At 48.4% G+C, this 17,723-nt stretch overlaps 2 protein-coding genes across 2 annotated transcripts; one reads left to right on the top strand and one right to left on the bottom strand.

Annotated features, from left to right (window-relative positions):
• Nucleotides 1-1,314: 1,314 nt before the first annotated feature.
• LOC310694679 (uncharacterized protein) lies at nucleotides 1,315-7,779 on the top strand. Its single transcript, XM_083478034.1, has 3 exons — nucleotides 1,315-1,709; nucleotides 4,021-4,200; nucleotides 7,411-7,779. The coding sequence occupies exons 1-3, from the start codon at nucleotides 1,362-1,364 to the stop codon at nucleotides 7,510-7,512; spliced, it is 630 nt and encodes a 209-aa protein (XP_083334160.1). The 5' UTR covers nucleotides 1,315-1,361; the 3' UTR covers nucleotides 7,513-7,779.
• A 1,532-nt stretch (nucleotides 7,780-9,311) lies between these two features.
• Nucleotides 9,312-16,978, bottom strand: CST6 (cystatin E/M). Its single transcript, XM_083478043.1, has 3 exons — nucleotides 16,687-16,978; nucleotides 14,800-14,928; nucleotides 9,312-9,706 (listed from the first exon to the last, which is right to left on the bottom strand). Exons 1-3 carry the CDS (start codon nucleotides 16,951-16,953, stop codon nucleotides 9,617-9,619), a joined length of 486 nt encoding a protein of 161 aa, XP_083334169.1. The 5' UTR covers nucleotides 16,954-16,978; the 3' UTR covers nucleotides 9,312-9,616.
• Nucleotides 16,979-17,723: the final 745 nt, after the last annotated feature.

Raw genomic sequence — 17,723 nt, forward strand, 5'->3', positions numbered from 1 at the left:
AATGCCTGTTTCTGAGGCATCCAAAACCATCTGATTTAGGCACTCCTTAAATCTAGGAAGGAATACTTTGGGGTCAGCTGGATGGGGAAAATACTCAATTCAGTTCCCATTTAAAGTCAGATCTATTCATTTCAAACTTTTGAAAACAGTTTGAGAACTGGAACACACCCCAGACAATTTACACTTCTCTGAATTTTGCAACAGAGTTCTCCCTGCAATGTTGTTGTTTTTTTAAAATGCCTTGCATAAGTCAAAAACATGTAGAAAAATTGATATGATGAAGAAATACAATAAATACTAGAAGCTGTTTGCAAAACTGTGTATGCTGGTGACTATCAATTGCACCTGTCATTTGTCAGTTCACTCAGTACCTCATTTTCCTAGTCTTAAATTCAGTTCCCCACATTTTTGCAGCAACTCATGACAATTCTTCAGAGTCATAGCGCAAATTTCTCTGAAGCAGCACGTGTTTGTTGCAGTTCTGACTAATGTACCCATTTTTGCAAGGAATTCCCCTAATTTTGGGAAACATCGTTAGTTGGAGGGTAGCACTGCAAAATTCAGATAAACACAAATTTCAAAGTAGTAGATAGGTAGCCGTGTTGGTCTGCCATAGTCAAAATAAAAAAATTCCTTCCAGTAGCACCTTAAAGACCAACTAAGTTAGTTCTTGGTATGAGCTTTCGTGTGCATGCACACTTCTCATAAAGTATGGATCTGAGTGATTCCTTTTTAAATGCAAACTGAATCATATTTCTCCCCATTCCCTGGCCAGAACTGTATACACAAAAAAATATGTTTATTTATGGAAAAACACTGAAGAATTCTCACGAGGACTTAAAAAAAAAAAATCTAAAATGACAAACTGAAGCTGAATTTAAGATTGAAAAGAAGAGAGGGAACCGGTATTGAAACATTCTTCCATTCCCAGGTGGAAGTGAAAAATCCAGCTTCTGGGCATTTGTACCAGCTTGGGACGCCCCCTCGCCTCACGGCATCCCAGAGAACTGAACTGCAGCATCCCGGAGGGCTCACTGGGGAGAACAGAGGGCCGAAGAAATAATTCTCTTAGCACCTGTTTTGATTAGTAAATGATAGCTTGTCGTGAGAGGTATCTGAATCAGAGGAGCGAAAGGGACCTCCCAGAGCCTGAGCGTGAAGTCACAAGTCTGTGCTGGGTTCTCGACTCACTTTTCTTCTCTCTGATCTGGTTGCCTTGTGGACGTGTCTTGGAGGAGGTGGGGTCCTTCCCACTGGGGTGGGCAGAGACACCAGGGGGCGGAGCCTCCTCCATCCCTATATCTGCAGGGCTCTCGCCTCCAGCCAGGCAGCCTCTGAGTTCCCAGCCTTTCCTTGCCACAATGACCGGATCCTGGCTGTGTTTGCCGCTGCTCCTCGTGGGAGCCCTGCTCCTGGGGCAGCCGGCGTGGGGGCAAGAAGAAGCAGAAGAGCAGTCCTCCTGGGAACAGTCAGGAGAGCCACATGCCCCAGAAGCGTCTGAGGAGCAGATGGAGCCGACTTCATCTGAAGAACGGGAGGCAATGGAAGAACACTGGGTGCCAACTTCATCTGAAGAACGGGAGGCAATGGAAAGCTTTGAAGAAGGAGAACCACTGGTTTTGGAGTTCCTGGCTGTGGACTATTTTAACAAGCTTCCATATTATGATGGTATTTACAGGAGCGTGGAGTCCAAACCTCCAACATTCAAGGTAAAGGAAACAGGCACCCCAAGGGCTCCCGGGTGGTGGAATGTCCCCCATTTGGAGCACCCTCTCTCTTTTGCCCCCAGGCAGACACCCAAAACCCATCAGACCACCATAGCAGTGTTTGAGGGCAGGGATAAGAGCCACTCAGCACTGTTCCCCTCCCCTTGTGGTTCTGGAGCATATCCCCCCCCCTTTGTAAGTTGTCCACAAGATGACATGGAGGTGGGTGGGTGAAGAGTTGGAAGAATAAGGTTCCTAGTCCTTGTGATGGTAAAGAAGAAGAAGGCAGTCTTAGTTTGTGCTTTCTCATGTATTGTGGGGCTTTTGCAGGCAAGGACTTCCCTCTAGCTGGCTCCCTTCTCCTGCCCTGACAACTGTGTTTTCTTTTCTTCTCTCGTTCTTATGTTTGTCCAAACACCAATTACTTCCATCAGTTAAGAGCCTATAGCAGAGGCTTTCAAACATTTTGAGTCCAGGGCTCTCTCGAAAAGCTACATTCTTTCTGCGGCTCCCCTGTGGGGCTCAGGAGCCCAGTTCTGTCACCTGCAGCCCCTCACCCCTTTTTGAACACCCATGTGGAGTGTTCCCTCAGCCTCCTCTACTTTCCCCTCTCCTTGGGAGTCCTCCGGGCAGCCACCACTGCCCCCCATCTCTGAGCCGCCACTTCCTTCCCCTGCCACCCCAAAGAGAGGTGCCTGCTCACGCCTCCCCACAGGGGCCTGGGAAGAGGATGCCCTCCACCTTAGCAGCCTGACAGAGACTGGCCAAAGGTGAATGTGAGGCCAGCACCTTGCTCACCTTGGGAGACAGCAGTTGCAGCAGTGGGCCTGCCTGGTGGAAAGGCTCTCCTTCAGCTCCCAGGCAGGTATTGCACACAACAAGCCTGCCTGCCCGGCCTCCCACTTGCCCATATCCATATCCAACAGCAAGGGCTGACAAACAGACTGGCTGGGCTCCCTTACCCGCTGTTTGCTTACTCTGATGCCACCTCAGCTCCTGGCAACCAGCACCCCCTGGCCAGCACCAGAGGTGCCATTTGCCTGGGGAGCTTATAGCCAGGGCTGCTGCAACAAACAGCTGTGCAAGCCTTTGGGAGGCAGAGATGCAATAGGGCATCAGAGGGAGGGAAGGAAAGAAAGAGGGACAGAGGCCAGTGTTGCCCGCGGCACCCCTGACCGTCATTCAAGGCACCCCACTGAAAACCACTGCCCTCAATTCCATGGTTTGGATTTATGGCTGCACAATGCTGGCACCTCAAGTGGACAAAATGGTCCCTCCTTTACCACCAGGGAAAAAGGGGTGGGGGAAGATCTACATGAGGGGAAAAGTGTGGGGGGGGGGGAGAAAGAGAAACATCGGGCTCTGCTGGTCCTGTGGAACCTGCTGGCTGAGGCCATCGCCTCACCTTGCCTCATGGGTGGGCAAGCCCTGTTGCAATGGCTGTAGAATTCTGGGGTTGCATGAGAACTAAGAGCAAAAATGTCCTCTCTCTTCTGCCAGCTGGTGCTGGAGAGGAAAAAGTGTGGAGGGGGGAGCCAGAGATCGCATGAAGGGAGGGGTGTGTGCAAAGTGCTTAATTTCAAAGAAGAAAGGGGGGTGGGAGAGATTTCACCCTCACATCTCTGAATTTGCCCTATAAGCCAAACATTGTAAGGGCTGGGTGTGGTTCCCTAATAGCCATGAAAAGGCACTCTCTCTGCACATGCTTTGACACCCTTTCTCACACCTTTCACACTTAGGGCAGATCAGCACCATACATACAATGCACATTCGATACACATTTAAAGCACATGGCTCTCCCCCCCCAAAAAAATCCTGGGAACTGTAGCTTGTTAAGTCTATTGGGAACTGCAGCTAGTTGTGGCATCAAGGAAAGAAATGCAGTAGTTAGGCAGGCACAGAGGGGTAAAGTATATTTCTAGGTGGGTGAGTTGCATCCCACACGTCAATATCTCTCAAAGGAAAATAGCAATATGTGGTGATAACAGAGTCCAGCCATGGGGCAGGGAGCAAAGGGGGTGGGCTCTTTGGGGTGGGCACTTGCCCCTCTGTCCCTCCCCCTTTGGTGTCTGTGTTGGTGGGAACTATGATGGGGGGGGTCACCAGGCTTAAATGTGCTTTAACTGAACAGTGTAGACATTTGAAAGCTTGAGCCTTGACCCTGAAATCAGATTTCAGGGCTGAAATTAAGCACAGACTTGATGCAAAACCCTTATTCCCTGAAAAATTGCCTCTGGGGACATACATGCACAATGCCAGGCCAGGAGCTGGTTGGCAGCACAGAAGCTGTGAGCTTCTTATTCTCTGCTTCCAGGATGCCATTGGAACAATGGTGCACATGAAGATGTTACTGGCGAAGACCGACTGCAGAAAGGAGGACCTGAGGGAGCATCGTGACATGATGGAACATTTTCTGCATTTTATGCACTCTTCAAAGAAGGAGCCATTGCCAGAGCTGAAAGGTTGCAACCTGCCACCTCCAGACGAACAGGAGGTGAGCTAACAGCGTCCATTTAGTCACAGCATCATAGCATTGTAAGGTTGGAAGGGACACCCCAAAGGACATCTAGGGCAAGCCCCTGAAGAATAGAATTTTATTATTATGGTCACAGACCAGTTCCGGCTCACTTACAATATCAGGAATATCATAAAACGCAACAGGAATACATTGAATTGCAATTGGGTATAACAGAGACAATTCAGATATAGCGGCAGTTAAAAAAATATGTTAAATCTTGATCACTAAAATATAACCTAAAATTATCATTTAAAACCTTAATCATTTGGGTAGTACAGCTTGTGCCCTAAGTTTTATGGCACTCACACAGAATTTGGGCACCCTTAGCGTGATCTCTAGATCAGTGTTTCCCAAACGTTTTTGGGCAACGGCACACCTGTTTACCGGAAAAAAATCTCGCGGCACACCACCATTAAAGCCCCGCCCCGTGACGTCAGCGCGCAGCGTCACGCCGGGAGGGACGCACAAAAGTGAAAGTTTTTTCCCTTCCCCTTGCCGGGGTGGGAGGAGGCAGCAGAGCGAGGGCGCGTTGCGGGCTCTGCGTGGCTTCAGGCGGAGCCTAGGAGCCACTTCCCAGCCTGGAGGGCAGGCTGTGCGCGGACCCCGCCACTCTCGGGGCGCGACCCAGACCCGGCTGCCTTCCACGGCCAGCAGAGGTAGGCCGCCGGCTTCTAACCCGGCGGAACTGGGGCGTCCCGGGCGCAGCGCCGCGCTCCCCGCTCCTCCCGCCCCGCCCCCTTCTCCCGGGTGCCCCCTCCCTCCTTTGTTCTCCGGAGCCCCGCCTCCCCCTCTGCCCCAGCTCGCCTATTGGCTCACGCAGCCGCCACTCAGGTGGGGGCCGCTTTGGCCCCGCTCCCCGGCCACCGAGAGAGAGTGGGAGCGTGCGGGGCTGGGCTGGGCGGCCGGGCGTCTCCTTCCCTGCGCTGCTTCGGCCGCGTCTGCAGCCGCCGCGGGACCAGGCGGGAGGCCAGTCATGCCCAGACACTGCCAGCCGCTCGGAAGGAGCCGTCGCTCCGCCGGGCAGCGCCTGCCTGCGCGCCCCTCGCTCCCTGCGCCGAGGATGGCGGGGGCGCCGGGCGCAAGGCAGCGCCGGGGCTGCTGGGCAAGCGGCAGGTGCTGATGCAGTTTTGGGAATTCCTGTCACAGGGAGCAAGGCAGAAGCGGATGACGGGGCACGTTCCCCGGGGGAGCGGGGCCGGAGGATTAGCCCGACTCGCCCGCCTCCCTCCCACGGCACACTAGGCAACGTCCGGCGGCACACTAGTGTGCCGCGGAACACCGGTTGGGAAACACTGCTCTAGATCCTTGTCCTCTACCAGGAGTTTTAGACTTTGAAGTTCAGACCCATTTGGAGATTTTTGTATAACAGGAGTGATAAATACCGAGCGTATATCCCCGTAGAAACGGCAGCGTAACAAGACATGAGAGACAGTTTCTATCTCCATCAAGCCGCAGGGGCAGACTCGTTCCATGTATGGCTTACCCTCAAATCTGCCCTGCAATAAGGCAGGTGGCAGCACGTTGAATCTATGGGTGCCCATATGGAGGGCACGAGACAGCAGCAGTCCGTACGGTCGCCGTGCGAGAGGCGCCCATACTGACTGCGCACACCCTCAGTCGCTCTACACCTGGGGGGCAGGGGCCATCTTGTCTACCGCCCCCCAGAGTGTCACCCAGGGTGGACCGCCCCCTCTGCCCCTGAAGGGAATGGCAGGGGGGGACCCCTTGCTGCAGGCAGAGGAGAGAGAAAGGTGGAAAACCTTGCCAGCTACAGCCAGTTCCGCCAAGGCAGGATGGGGGAGAGCAAGGCGGCTTGGCAGCGTGGTGTCGTAACTCAAGACTCACTTCTGCTGTTGAGATAAGGGAGATGACAACTGCAGGGTTGGAAACAGTGGACTGGGGAGAATCAGAGGAGGCCAGAGCAAAATCAGTAAGACAGGAGTGTCAAGCAGCAGTTATGTAGCAGGAGGAGAAGCAGACAGTCCGCTACAAGTAGACACTGAAAGTCTAAATGTTTGTTGGGGCGTAGGGCAGCTGCCTGGTGGCACCCCAAGAGATGGTCACGAGACCCAAATTATTGTTCCAGGTAGTGCCGCATGGTTTCTAGGTTTTTGAGGGGAAACGTTTGCATCACTGAGAGAGGGCTTTCCATAGAACTGTGCTGTCTTTATTATTTTTACTTTAACCAATTCAGTTTTTCTTTTCGTTCTGTTGAATTCCATTAGAGTTCAATAACTTTTCAATGGCATTTTAATATGTTTTTCGCTTTTTTAAATTTTATCTGCATTGTTTAAAGCTATCTGAACGATGCAGCAATACTTAATAATGAAGAAAACTAATTTATTGAAAGGCGGGCTTTGTTTTTACATTTCTGGAATGACAATGTAAATGATATTTTAAAATTTTATTCATGGTACTATAGAATTTTTGTTACGTTCTGTGGGTGTCCCCCCCTTCATATGTCATTTTCTTTTTTCTTCCTTTCCCCTCCTCTCCCCCCCCCATTTTTTTCATTTTCTGCATGAGAAGCAAGAGTGTTGGATGTACAATGGCTTTGGCTACATTCTGTTTGAATATATAATATTATCTCTAAGCGCCTTGAGTCCTGTCAGAGGAAAAGGCAGAGTATAAATATGCAATAAAAGTAATACAATTTTTTGAAAAAAAAAACAGTTTAAAACAACTTAGCATCACAGAAATAATGTGGGTGCTAAACATATGCTCCTCAAAAGCCAGAACAAAGAGGTGAGGCTCAGCTATACAGCTGCAAATATAACGTTTTAAGTGTGTTTTGGGTGCATTATACAAACGTGGCACTAGATGGTGCTAGTGAGCTAATGGCAACCGTCATATATTTTTAAAACTTTTTTTTAAAAAAAAAGCATTTGCACAGTGTTTTTCAAATATGTCTTGATTCAGCCATGCTCTTCCATTGAAAAAAGGTTCTTTCTGAATGAGAGCGGATCTGCTCATGAGGCAGAAAGTTGAAGGCAGGATCCAACCCTGCTCTTACTCAAGGCCTCCACAGAATTCACTGGGAAACTTTCCATTTGCTATTAAGGAGAACTGCTGTGGCCACAGTTTTTCATCGTCATATTTGATGGCATGGACAAACCCCCACATTTCTGACTTGTTTCTTTCATCTTCCCCCCTCTCCACCCCCACCCCTGCCACACTTGTTCACAGAATCTGAACTGCAACTTCAGAATATATATGGATGCAAGAGAAGGCTCGATAGCTGTGGTTCACCACAAATGCAAACCGCTGCATGTTCGAGAGTTGTGGTGAAGACCCTGCCTAACCCCTGGATGTTGCCGCCAGTCAACTGCGGTGGGGGCAGGAGGAGGAGAAGCCCCCACCTTGGTCTGTTCCTCTTCCTCCACAGCTGCAAAATAATCACGTAGATGCAAGCCTAGAAACTCTCCCACTAAAAGGGGGTGTCTGAATCCACTGTGCCCCCTCCTCATCCTAGACGCTCTGGTCGCTCTCCATCTCTGTCTCTTTTCGTTCCGAAATAGGGGTAATAAAATTAACTCGCACAAGCATTGCCATGAAGTTGAATGGCTTTTGTGTGTGTGTCTTGTCCACCCTCTCTGCCAGTGGTGACTAGTGCTTATTGGGATAGGGAGGGGCGAAGGAAGGGAGCTGAACAGCAGGTGGCATACAGTGGCACCTTGGTTCTCAAACTTAAATCTGTTCTGGAAGTCCATTCCAAAACCAAGGCGTACCTTCCCACAAAAAGTAATGCAAAATGGATTAATCCGTTCCAGGCTTTTAAAAACAACCCCTAAAACAGCGATTTAAAATTAATTTTACTACTTAATGAGACCACTGATTTATGAAATGAAAGCAATAAACAATGTACTACAGCATGGGTAGGCAAACTAAGGCCCGGGGGCCGGATGCGGCCCAATGACCTTCAAAATCCGGCCTGCGGCCAGTCCGGAAATCAGCGTGTTTTTACAGGAGTAGAATGTGCCCTTTTATTTAAAATGCATCTCTGGGTTATTTGTGGGGCATAGGAATTAGCTCATTATTTTTTTCAAAGTATAGTCTGGCCCCCCACATGGTCTGAGGGACAGTGGACCGGCCCCCTGCTGAAAAAGTTTGCTGACCCCTGTACTACAGTCACACAATCAATCAATCAGTAGCTGAACTGGGTTCCACACAGTCACAAAAACAAAAAGGCAAAATAGCAAAAACAGACAGACCTCAGCATAACACTCAAAACGGCACTCAGATCGGAAATGTAACACTCAAAGCAGAGCATGTTCGGATTCCGAAAAAAGTTCACAAACCAGAACACTTACTTCCGGGTTTGCAGTGTTTGGGTTCCAAGTTGGTTTGAGTACCAAGGCGTTTGAGAACCAAGGTACCACTGTACTAGGACTTCCCTTGAACTAGACACTCTGCTTCTGTTGATGCAGCCTTGAATTCCATTACTGTTGGTTGGTTGTTTGTTTTGTTTTGCTGCAACATAGCACTGTTGACTCATGTTCAGCAGTGGTTAGGCAGCATTTCTCAACTTCGGGACTCCTGATTGTTGCTAAGACTACAATGCCAAACATGGCCAGTGGTCAGGGATGATGGGAGATTTAATTCCATCAACCTCTGGGGACCCAAGTTTGAGAAAGGCTGGGTTCCAGCATCCGATGAGGACCTGGGAAAGACCAGGGTTCAAATCCCCCCTCAACCATGATGCTTACTAGGTGCCCATAGGCCAGTCATTGCCTCTGAGCCTAACCTACTTCACAGGGTTGTTGTGGGATGGGGAAGAACTATGTTTGGTACCGTCAGTTCCTTGGATCAAAAAGTGGGAAGCAAATGAACTAAAACAAACAAACAGACAGGGCTGGGGAGGGGGAGAGCTCAGACGCCGGCAATGTTCAACCTTGGCATGTGCTGCAAACTCAAAACACTGTCTGGGTGACCCACTTCCAGGAATTTAATTTCATTCCCACTGAGGTAGACAACAGAGGCAAGGTGGAATTATTTCAATATAATGGATGGAGTCCTTTAGGTGGTGGAATTCTGTGCAGGAAAGTGAGAATGAGCTCGTTACAAGGAAGAAAGCAATAACACCCGAACACTGACCAAGTGATACCTTTATTGGGATGAATCACCAAGTTACAAAGAAAAAAGAGGTTTCCAAGACCATCAAAACAAAGAGAGAGGGAGTATATTTGGAGGCATGGTAGAAAAGCCCCAGTGCAATTTTAGAAATGTGGGAAATGTGATTTCAGAATTAAAATAGTGATTTTCCATTCTTGAGATAGGAGTGGGGTAGATAGTTTCAAGCTTGCACTGGCCCCCCAGGAATGATGCTTTGGCCTGAGTTCATCCAGGCAGCAGGGAAACTGAGGTCCATCCGAGTCACCCCCAGGCATGACGTTCAGGAACTGGCTGCTCTGCAGCTCATGTGTGTCAGTCGCGTGTCACTGAGCCATGGACGGGACCAGACCTGGAACTCACAGATTTGTTTCTGGAAAGAGGGAAAAGGAGAGAGAGAAAAAAATATCCAGACAATTAGAGCTAAATGGGGGGGGGTATTATAATTGATTCATTAATCACCTTCTAAACCACTTTCAAGGCAATTTGCATTACAAAAAAGAGTTAAAAACACAAAACAGCTAACACATTTAATGCAAAATTAAAACCCTAACAAATGAACACATGTGGCAAAGATCCTTTATCCAGCTGGGAAAGCCTGGCAGAAAAAAAATATCTCCAGTTGTTTCCAAAAAGTGCAGATTGTGGGTGCCCTGTTATATCTGTGGATGCTATTCCACAGAACAGGGGCAGGGTAGCCACCCTAAAAGCCCTGCAGTCTGAGATACTACAGCACAGGCTTCCAATACTTTAAGAACTTGCAGGAGAAACTCTCCCACAGACGCAGCCCAGTCACAGTTGCCGAACATTTCTGGTGGGGGAATAGAAGAGAGGCCTGGAACAGGAGCAGTCTATCTGAAATATGGAAGCAACAGCATTCAACAGCATAGGCCTCAAAGAGCAAGGAGGGCGTTATTGCGAACTCGCTTTGGGCCAGGAGCAGGAGAGTGGCATAGAATTGGGAACCAGCCCCGGTGTGGAAATGGCTCGTCATGGGAACGCGGATTCTAGACAACCTTGTTCCAGCAAGAGCCTCATGAATAAAGAGAACAGTTAAAAAAAAAGTTGGTCAAGAAGGCAGAAGCACTGGAGGGTTTTTGTGCAATGACGTGTCCTCACTAAACAGGAATGCAATGCGCAAGGCTGCTTCCTCCCTGCTCTCAGGAAGAACCTTCCCTGAAAAGGTCACAGGGATTTCTTCTGAAATCTCAGGAACTGCACAGGCAACATTTCCAAGACAAGCAGAACCTGTTTCAGGATAGACCTGTCAGTGCCTTCAGTGCATCTTGAGACATGCCACGTTCCACTCCCATGTTTTTTCCAGGTCAGAGAACGTGAGGAGGAGACAGGAAAGAGGTCAGTGCAAGACGGGCACCCAGAACACAAAAGGATGACGGCTTGGGATTCTTTGGGAGTCTCATCCCTGGATGCCTCAAACCCCAATGATGCCGTAGTCAGCTGGCCCTGCTCAGTGGTGAGTCGAATGAACTTCATACACACTCATCTCTGTTGCTTCGTCAATAAATACTCGGGGTTAAGGCAGAGGGAGCCTCGGCTCAGATTAAACACAGCGCCAACAGGCTGAAACAAAATGACGCATTTTGCACCAATACAACTATAGCTGGGGACCCTGCTTCCATCTGGGGTTATCTAGAGTCAACCTCAGAACATATTTGCAGCAAGAGAGCACCTGCCCCTTTGCCTGGCCTGCACACATTCAAGCTGCCACTCATCGGAGGCACAGTTGTGGGGGGAAAAGACACCAAAATGTCCTTGTTGTCTCCCGTAGTGCAGCAGGCTTGGAGAGTCCATCTATTGCCCCATTGCAGATTTTCAGACCAACCAAGAACATTTCCCCGAACATTCCAGCTGCGTACAGAGGTGATTCTCAGGCACAGCAATGAGGCTTCACTGGGGAACTCCAAACTGAAAATGATTCCTAATTGTGCCGATTTGCATCAGAACGGTTTCTGACGCCCTGGAGCATGATCTAATTTAGCAATGTTTCTTTTCCTTGTATCGAATAAGCAAAGCTGGTTCCCTAATCTTGCACCTGTAATTAATTGCATCCATTAATTGTCCCTCTTGAGCCTACGAAATGACAAATTTTCCATGGAAAAATTAAGCACTGCCATTTGGGGGCGGAAGTGGAATTCTGATGATATGGGGGGAAGAGGCTTTGGGAACCATTAGGGGACACAGAACTAGAGACAGCTCTCCTTTACAAATGAACAGAAGCTTATTCAAGGACAACACAGCAGGGTTGTTGTGAAGGAGAACTTGCTGGTGACTTGACTTGGGCCCTGGGCTTTATTAGCAGAAAGTGATGTAGGGTTGCAATTTGCTAATACAGCCCCCGGAACGTCTTCAGTCAGCCCAGCTGGTGAACTATTTACACAGACCATATTTGGGGGCAGGGGTCACCCAAGAACATGTACCAAGACCCATTTTTTCTTTACAGGCATTTGAGCTGCTGGCCTTGTAAAATCCTCATCTCCCTCTTGTCTGAGCTATATTTGCCAGCCATTATGCTCATTACGATAAAAATATAAATGACAAAATACATTACAAAACATAATATTCTATTATGTTAGTCACTGACTAAATCACTGTAAATTATCGCTAAATTACAACACAAAAACAATTTCATCTATAAACTATAAAATTATTGATCATAACCAAAACAGCAAACTTCTTTAAATTTTTAAAAACCATGGGTTTGTTGCCCATTAGGCATAATTGGCCACTTTTATGATTTAAATGCAAAATGTCAGACTGTAAGAGTGAATTTGTATTGGAATTTAAAATTCTAGTAACAAGCAAGCTCCATTTTTTAAAAAAATAAACATATTTCACACACATCCTTCAATGTCTCATTGGCAACAGGAAAGGTTTGTTAACAAAGCTACATCCTGACACTTCCTTGTGCCATCGCAATATGCCAAGTGAAATGTCAGATTTCCAATTGTTTGCTATTACTAGTCCAGCCACCATTAGCTGCCACAAGTTTCAGATCACCCTTGGGACGTGAAATATAAAGGTATAACACTTTATCCAGACATAGTGTTTGGACAGTTAAAATAATCTTCAGGTTGTATCCCGTATTAATCATACTCTGAGTAAACCCATTGAAGTAGACAGACATGACTAACTTGTCACCATTAATCTCAATGGGCTCATATGACTAATGTCATATGAGCCCATTGAGATTAATGTCCTATGAGCCCACTGAGATTAATGGTGTCAAGCATCACAAGATATACAAGATGTGGCAATAACCACTGGCCTGGATAGCTTTCCTAAAGGAATTGTGTGGGGGAGACATGTCAACTAACGGCTATTCAGCTAACAGCAAAACAAACCCTCCTTATACAGAAGCAGTCTACCCAGAGTGTGAACAAAAGAATGACCAGCACATTCATGTCCCATCTGTAAGTGTCCAGAAGTGGTCAGCTGGTTACTGATGAGCAAAACTACTATTGCTTTCTTTAAATAAATAAAACCCACGCCAAACCCTAGCAAAATAGTGAATGAGGAAGCCCCATGGAAATCCCATTTTTGCTCGGGTTTCCATCTGTGGTCCTCCAGATGTTGCTGGACTCCACCTGACACCAGCCAGAGACTACTGAGGTGGGAAGTCCATCAACACCTGGAGAGCCACAATTGGTCTTCATCCACAAAGGCTGCTCTGATTTACTTCTGTACAAGAATGGCAGGTCAACAAGGAGGTGGTGGTAGGAAATACCCACTGGCCAAGAGACTACACATTTCAAGGGTTTGTGGCTTTCAGCAGCTCAAGTCCAAGCTTTTCTGAAAAACCGCACTCTCTCATACAAACCTGCTCAGGTTTTGAGGTCTTTTGGGGAGGCCTTTCTCTTGGTCCCACTACCCTTACAGACCCACTTGGTGGGGATGTGAGAGAGGGCTTTCTCAGTGTTTGGAGCTCCTTCCCTAGAGAAGTTCAACTGGCTCCCTCCTTGCCTTAGTTCCGCTGGCAAGCGAAAACTTTCTGGTTCCAACAGGCTTTGAGAAACGGACCGCTTTTAATGAAAGCGCTGGTGCCATGCTCTTCTTGTTGTAATTGTCTGGCTTTAATAGATTTTATATAAGGTTATAGTTTTCATTCCACCAATGTTTATTTTTTTTAATGATTGCTTTTTCTATATTCTTAGCGGTTCTTGTTTTTATCTGTAAGCTGCCTTGAGTTCCATCAGGGGAAAAGGCAGGGTGTGAGCAAATATAATAACTGTGGAAATGACAAGAAGATTAAAAGGCTGGCTGGCTGCCAGTTTCAACAAGAGAAGCTGCCTCTTGCTTATTTACAATGATTAGTCATTAAACACAGGAAGGAGTTCCTCACAACATTCTTAGGACATGATAAACACTACTTATATAATGCTCTAATCCGACACCAACCAGGCAGGTGAAATAGGCCTAAGGTTACATTCTGCGCAAGGAAGGCTGCAGCTCAGTGCCAGGACATCTGCACTGCATGCAGAAAGTTCCCTGGTTAGATTCTTCAGCATTCCCAGGCAGGACTAGGAAATACCCCGTCCCATCTGAAAAACCTGGAGAGCTGTTGCCACTCAGCATCGACAGCAGTGGGGCACCTGGACCAAGGGTCTGATTCTGTTTAAGGCAGATTCCCATGCGCTTGCTGGCAGTGGGGAATGCTAGGCACAAACTGGCTGCAATGTGGGGCTTCCCTTACGCTTGAACCAGAAGCTGCAGTTAGTGCAGAATGCTGCAGCACAATTTCTAACAGGAGTTGACCCTGTCAGCTTATTAACACCTATGCTCAGAGACCCACACTGCTTGCAGATTTGCTACCGGACCAGGTTCAAGGTGTTACTAGGAGTATATAAAGCCCTGAACAGCTTAGGACTAGTTTACCTGTGATATTGCACAGAATACTCATTTTGCATTGCTAATAAATCAATCTTTTAGTGTGCTAGCGTAACACTTTGGAAATCCCTGCCCAATGGCATCAGCAGAGGCCATCACCATATCCCTTTTGGTGCCTGCTAAAAACAGCTTTGTTCAGGCAGGCTTATCCAGTTAGATAGAATATTGTCTTTTAACTGTTGTAACCCACCCTGGGAACTAAGGGTGAAAGGTGGGTAATTAACAATTATAATTATAACAATAACAATTATTATGCTCTCATCAGTTCTAGCATCCCACAGCTTGCTATGGCTGGTGGAAGCTGTAGTCCAGTTCACCAGATGAGCACCAAGCTGTTCAGGGAATCATTACTGTATCTTGGGATTACTCAACAAAACTGAGGATATTCACAAATTCCTAAGGCTGTTTGCATGAAGGGCTGGAAAGTCGCATCATCAAAGCTGCTCCATCTATGGCAGTTTTAAACTGTGTTGTACAGGGAGGACCCAGCCTTTCTTGTCACTGAATAAACACCAAGAAGCTGTGAGGTCCCCGGTCAACACATCTGGTTCCCAGGCTCACCTGCTGTTCTCCTTCCAAGGGCAAGCTGCAGCGCTGGAGGTCCTCAGCACTCAGGTTTGACCCTCCCTTCTTCTCACACAGGGTATTCACCAATTTGACAGTCAAGTAGTATTTCATGCCCTCCACCACCTGGAAAACAAATCAAGCATTTGACATTTAGCAGAATAATGCAAGATATATATACAGTGGTACCTCAGGTTACATACGCTTCAGGTTACAGATGCTTCAGGTTACAGACTCCACTAACCCAGAAATAGTACCTTGGGTTAAGAACTTTGCTACAGGATGAGAACAGAAATCGTGCTCCAGCAGCGCAGCGGCAGCAGGAGGCCCCATTAGCTAAAGTGGTGCTTCAGGTTAAGAACAGTTTCAGGTTAAGTACCGACCTCCGGAATGAATTAAGTACTTAACCCGAGGTACCACTGTACTGCCTTTGACTGCAGAGGTAGAGAATAGCCATCATGACAAATAGCCATTGACAGCCTTCTGCCTCTGTGAATTGGTCCAATCCTCTTTCAAAGCCATCAAAATGGGTGGCCATCACTTCCTTTTCTATCACCAACTCTGGAACCCGATGGCTTTTTAATATGCTAATATGAGTTTGTATTTTCTGGGAATGTATTTGCAAGCCACCTGGGGGGGGGGATATCCTGAAAGGCAGGACAGGAGTTGCCATAAATAAGTAATGTTACCTCTGAATCTTTTTCAGTACCTCTCACTTCCTGCTCTGCAAACACACACTGCACCTCCACAATCCTCACCCTCAATGGGGACTACCTTGTTCCTTTTTCTCTCAGGACCCTAGACTTCTACATCCCAGTGCCATTTCCCCCCAGGGATGGTGGGGGAAAGAAAGCCCAGTCTTCCTACCTAGATATTTTAGCCTTTCTAGGGGGGGGCGAGTGTTTAACCTTTTGCTTGACTTAGGTTCACACTGAAGCATTTAAGAAAACTGAATTTAAAATGAGCGTTTGTATGTACACATCATTAGTCTACAGCAGATGCCAGAACATCTTGCATTTATTCAGCTTGCCACTTGGCCTGGGGGCATTTAGCAGTCTGTGACAGCTCTTAAGGAGCCACGATTTCCAATCCTGTCCTTTTGTTAGGACTCCTCCCCCCTACAAAAAACCATCACACACACACACTCTCTCTCTCTCTCCTACTGTGTCAACCCATCTCAATTCTCTTCCCTCCGCCCCCAGCTTCCAGGAACTTAAGAGGTTGCCTTTAAACCGACAGACCGTTCATGCATCTTGCCCATTATTGTCTACACTGACTGACAGCAATGACTCTCCAGCATTTCAGGCGGCGGGGGGGGGGGGTTGTCTCTCCCAGCCCTACCTAGGGATGCCAGGGACTGAACCTGAGATCTTCTGCATTCAAGGCAGATAAATGACAACTTTCACTCTGCTTTTCAATTTGGGACATAGCTGTCAACTTTCGGATTTGAAAATAAGGGATCAGCAGCCTCGAAAATAAGGGATCAGCAGCCTCACCTGTCCCGGGGACAGTCTACGGGATATCTAACAATCCGGGATAGCAGCGGGAAACGGCGCTGGAATAAGGGAATTTCCCGCAAAAAAAAGGAAGGTTGACAGCTATGATCTGGGACCTTCTACACGCAAGACAGTTGCTCTACGGCTGAGTTACAGCCCTTCCATTCCCCTCTCCACCCCTCTCCACTTCTCTATGTCAGCCTGCGCCCTTTCGGATGCTTTGGGCTGTGGGCTGGAGGCTAATGACAGGCCAAGACAGCAGGAGGGCACCAGGCTGGGGAAGGCTGGTGTGAAGAGAGAGGTTAAGTGGTTTTTTTAAAAAATAGTTTTAAGGATGGAGAGTGGAAAAGGGGCCCAAGAATTTCTTGCAAGCCCCCCGCGTCCTTACCTGGCTCTCCGCCTTGACGATGCTCAGCTGCCGGCAATAGAACATGTTGTTGCTGGCCTGGTTGTAGGCGGACACGGCGAAGGCAGCGGCCTTCTGCACGTCGGGATCCGAGACGGAGCGAGGCGTCAGGCCTCCGGGCATCCCGATGCTTCCCGCAAACAGCGCCGGGAGGAAAAGCAGCAGCCCAAGGCAAGAGGAGATGCGCATCGCGACAGGTGAACACAACTGCGCCATTGCTGAGAATAAGCTGGAAGTGAGCGCGGCCATAGGCTGATATAAAGGCCGAGGCCACGCCCACGCCGCGGAGCCGGCCAATCAACGACGAGGGAGGCGGAAGCCTGAAAGGACATGTAAGGCGCGGAGCCACGCCCACTCCTGGGGAGAGCTGCTCCCGCTGGAGGGAAGACGTAGGCGCAGCCTGGGAATGTTCGCGCCTTTACCTGGGAGTAAATCCCACTAAGCAGCGTGGGGCTTCCTTTTGCGTAGGCGCTGCAGAGGACGGCGTGGATCTTTCGCTGGTGGGTCACCTCTGGGTTGCAGCCTGACCGGAGGTGACCGATTCAGATTCAAAGCAGCGCAAATATAAAGGATCCTTCCTCAATCAGGTGCCCTCCAGATATTTCGACTCTGGTGGGACGTAGTCCACTAGAGGGCACCAGGTTTGGGAAAGGCAGCTGTTTCTGGAAGATCCTGTGCTGTGCATGCACACCAGACATATAAAACACATCCAATGCACATGGTGGCGCTGTGGGTTAAACCACAGAGCCTAGGACTTGCCAATCAGGTCGGCGGTTCGAATCCCAGCAACAGAGTGAGCTCCTGTTGCTCGGTCCCAGCTCCTGACAAACTAGCAGTTCGAAAGCACAGCAAAGTGCAAGTAGATAAATAGGTACTGCTCCGGCGGGAAGGTAAACGGCGTTTTCGTACGCTGCTCTGGTTCGCCAGAAGCGGCTTAGTCATGCTGGCCACATGACCCAGAAGCTGTACGCCGGCTCCCTCGGCCAATAAAGTGAGATGAGTGCCGCAACCCCAGAGTC

The sequence above is a fragment of the Podarcis liolepis genome (assembly GCF_965112155.1).
Source record: "Podarcis liolepis genome assembly, chromosome: 15".
NCBI lineage: Eukaryota > Metazoa > Chordata > Lepidosauria > Squamata > Lacertidae > Podarcis > Podarcis liolepis.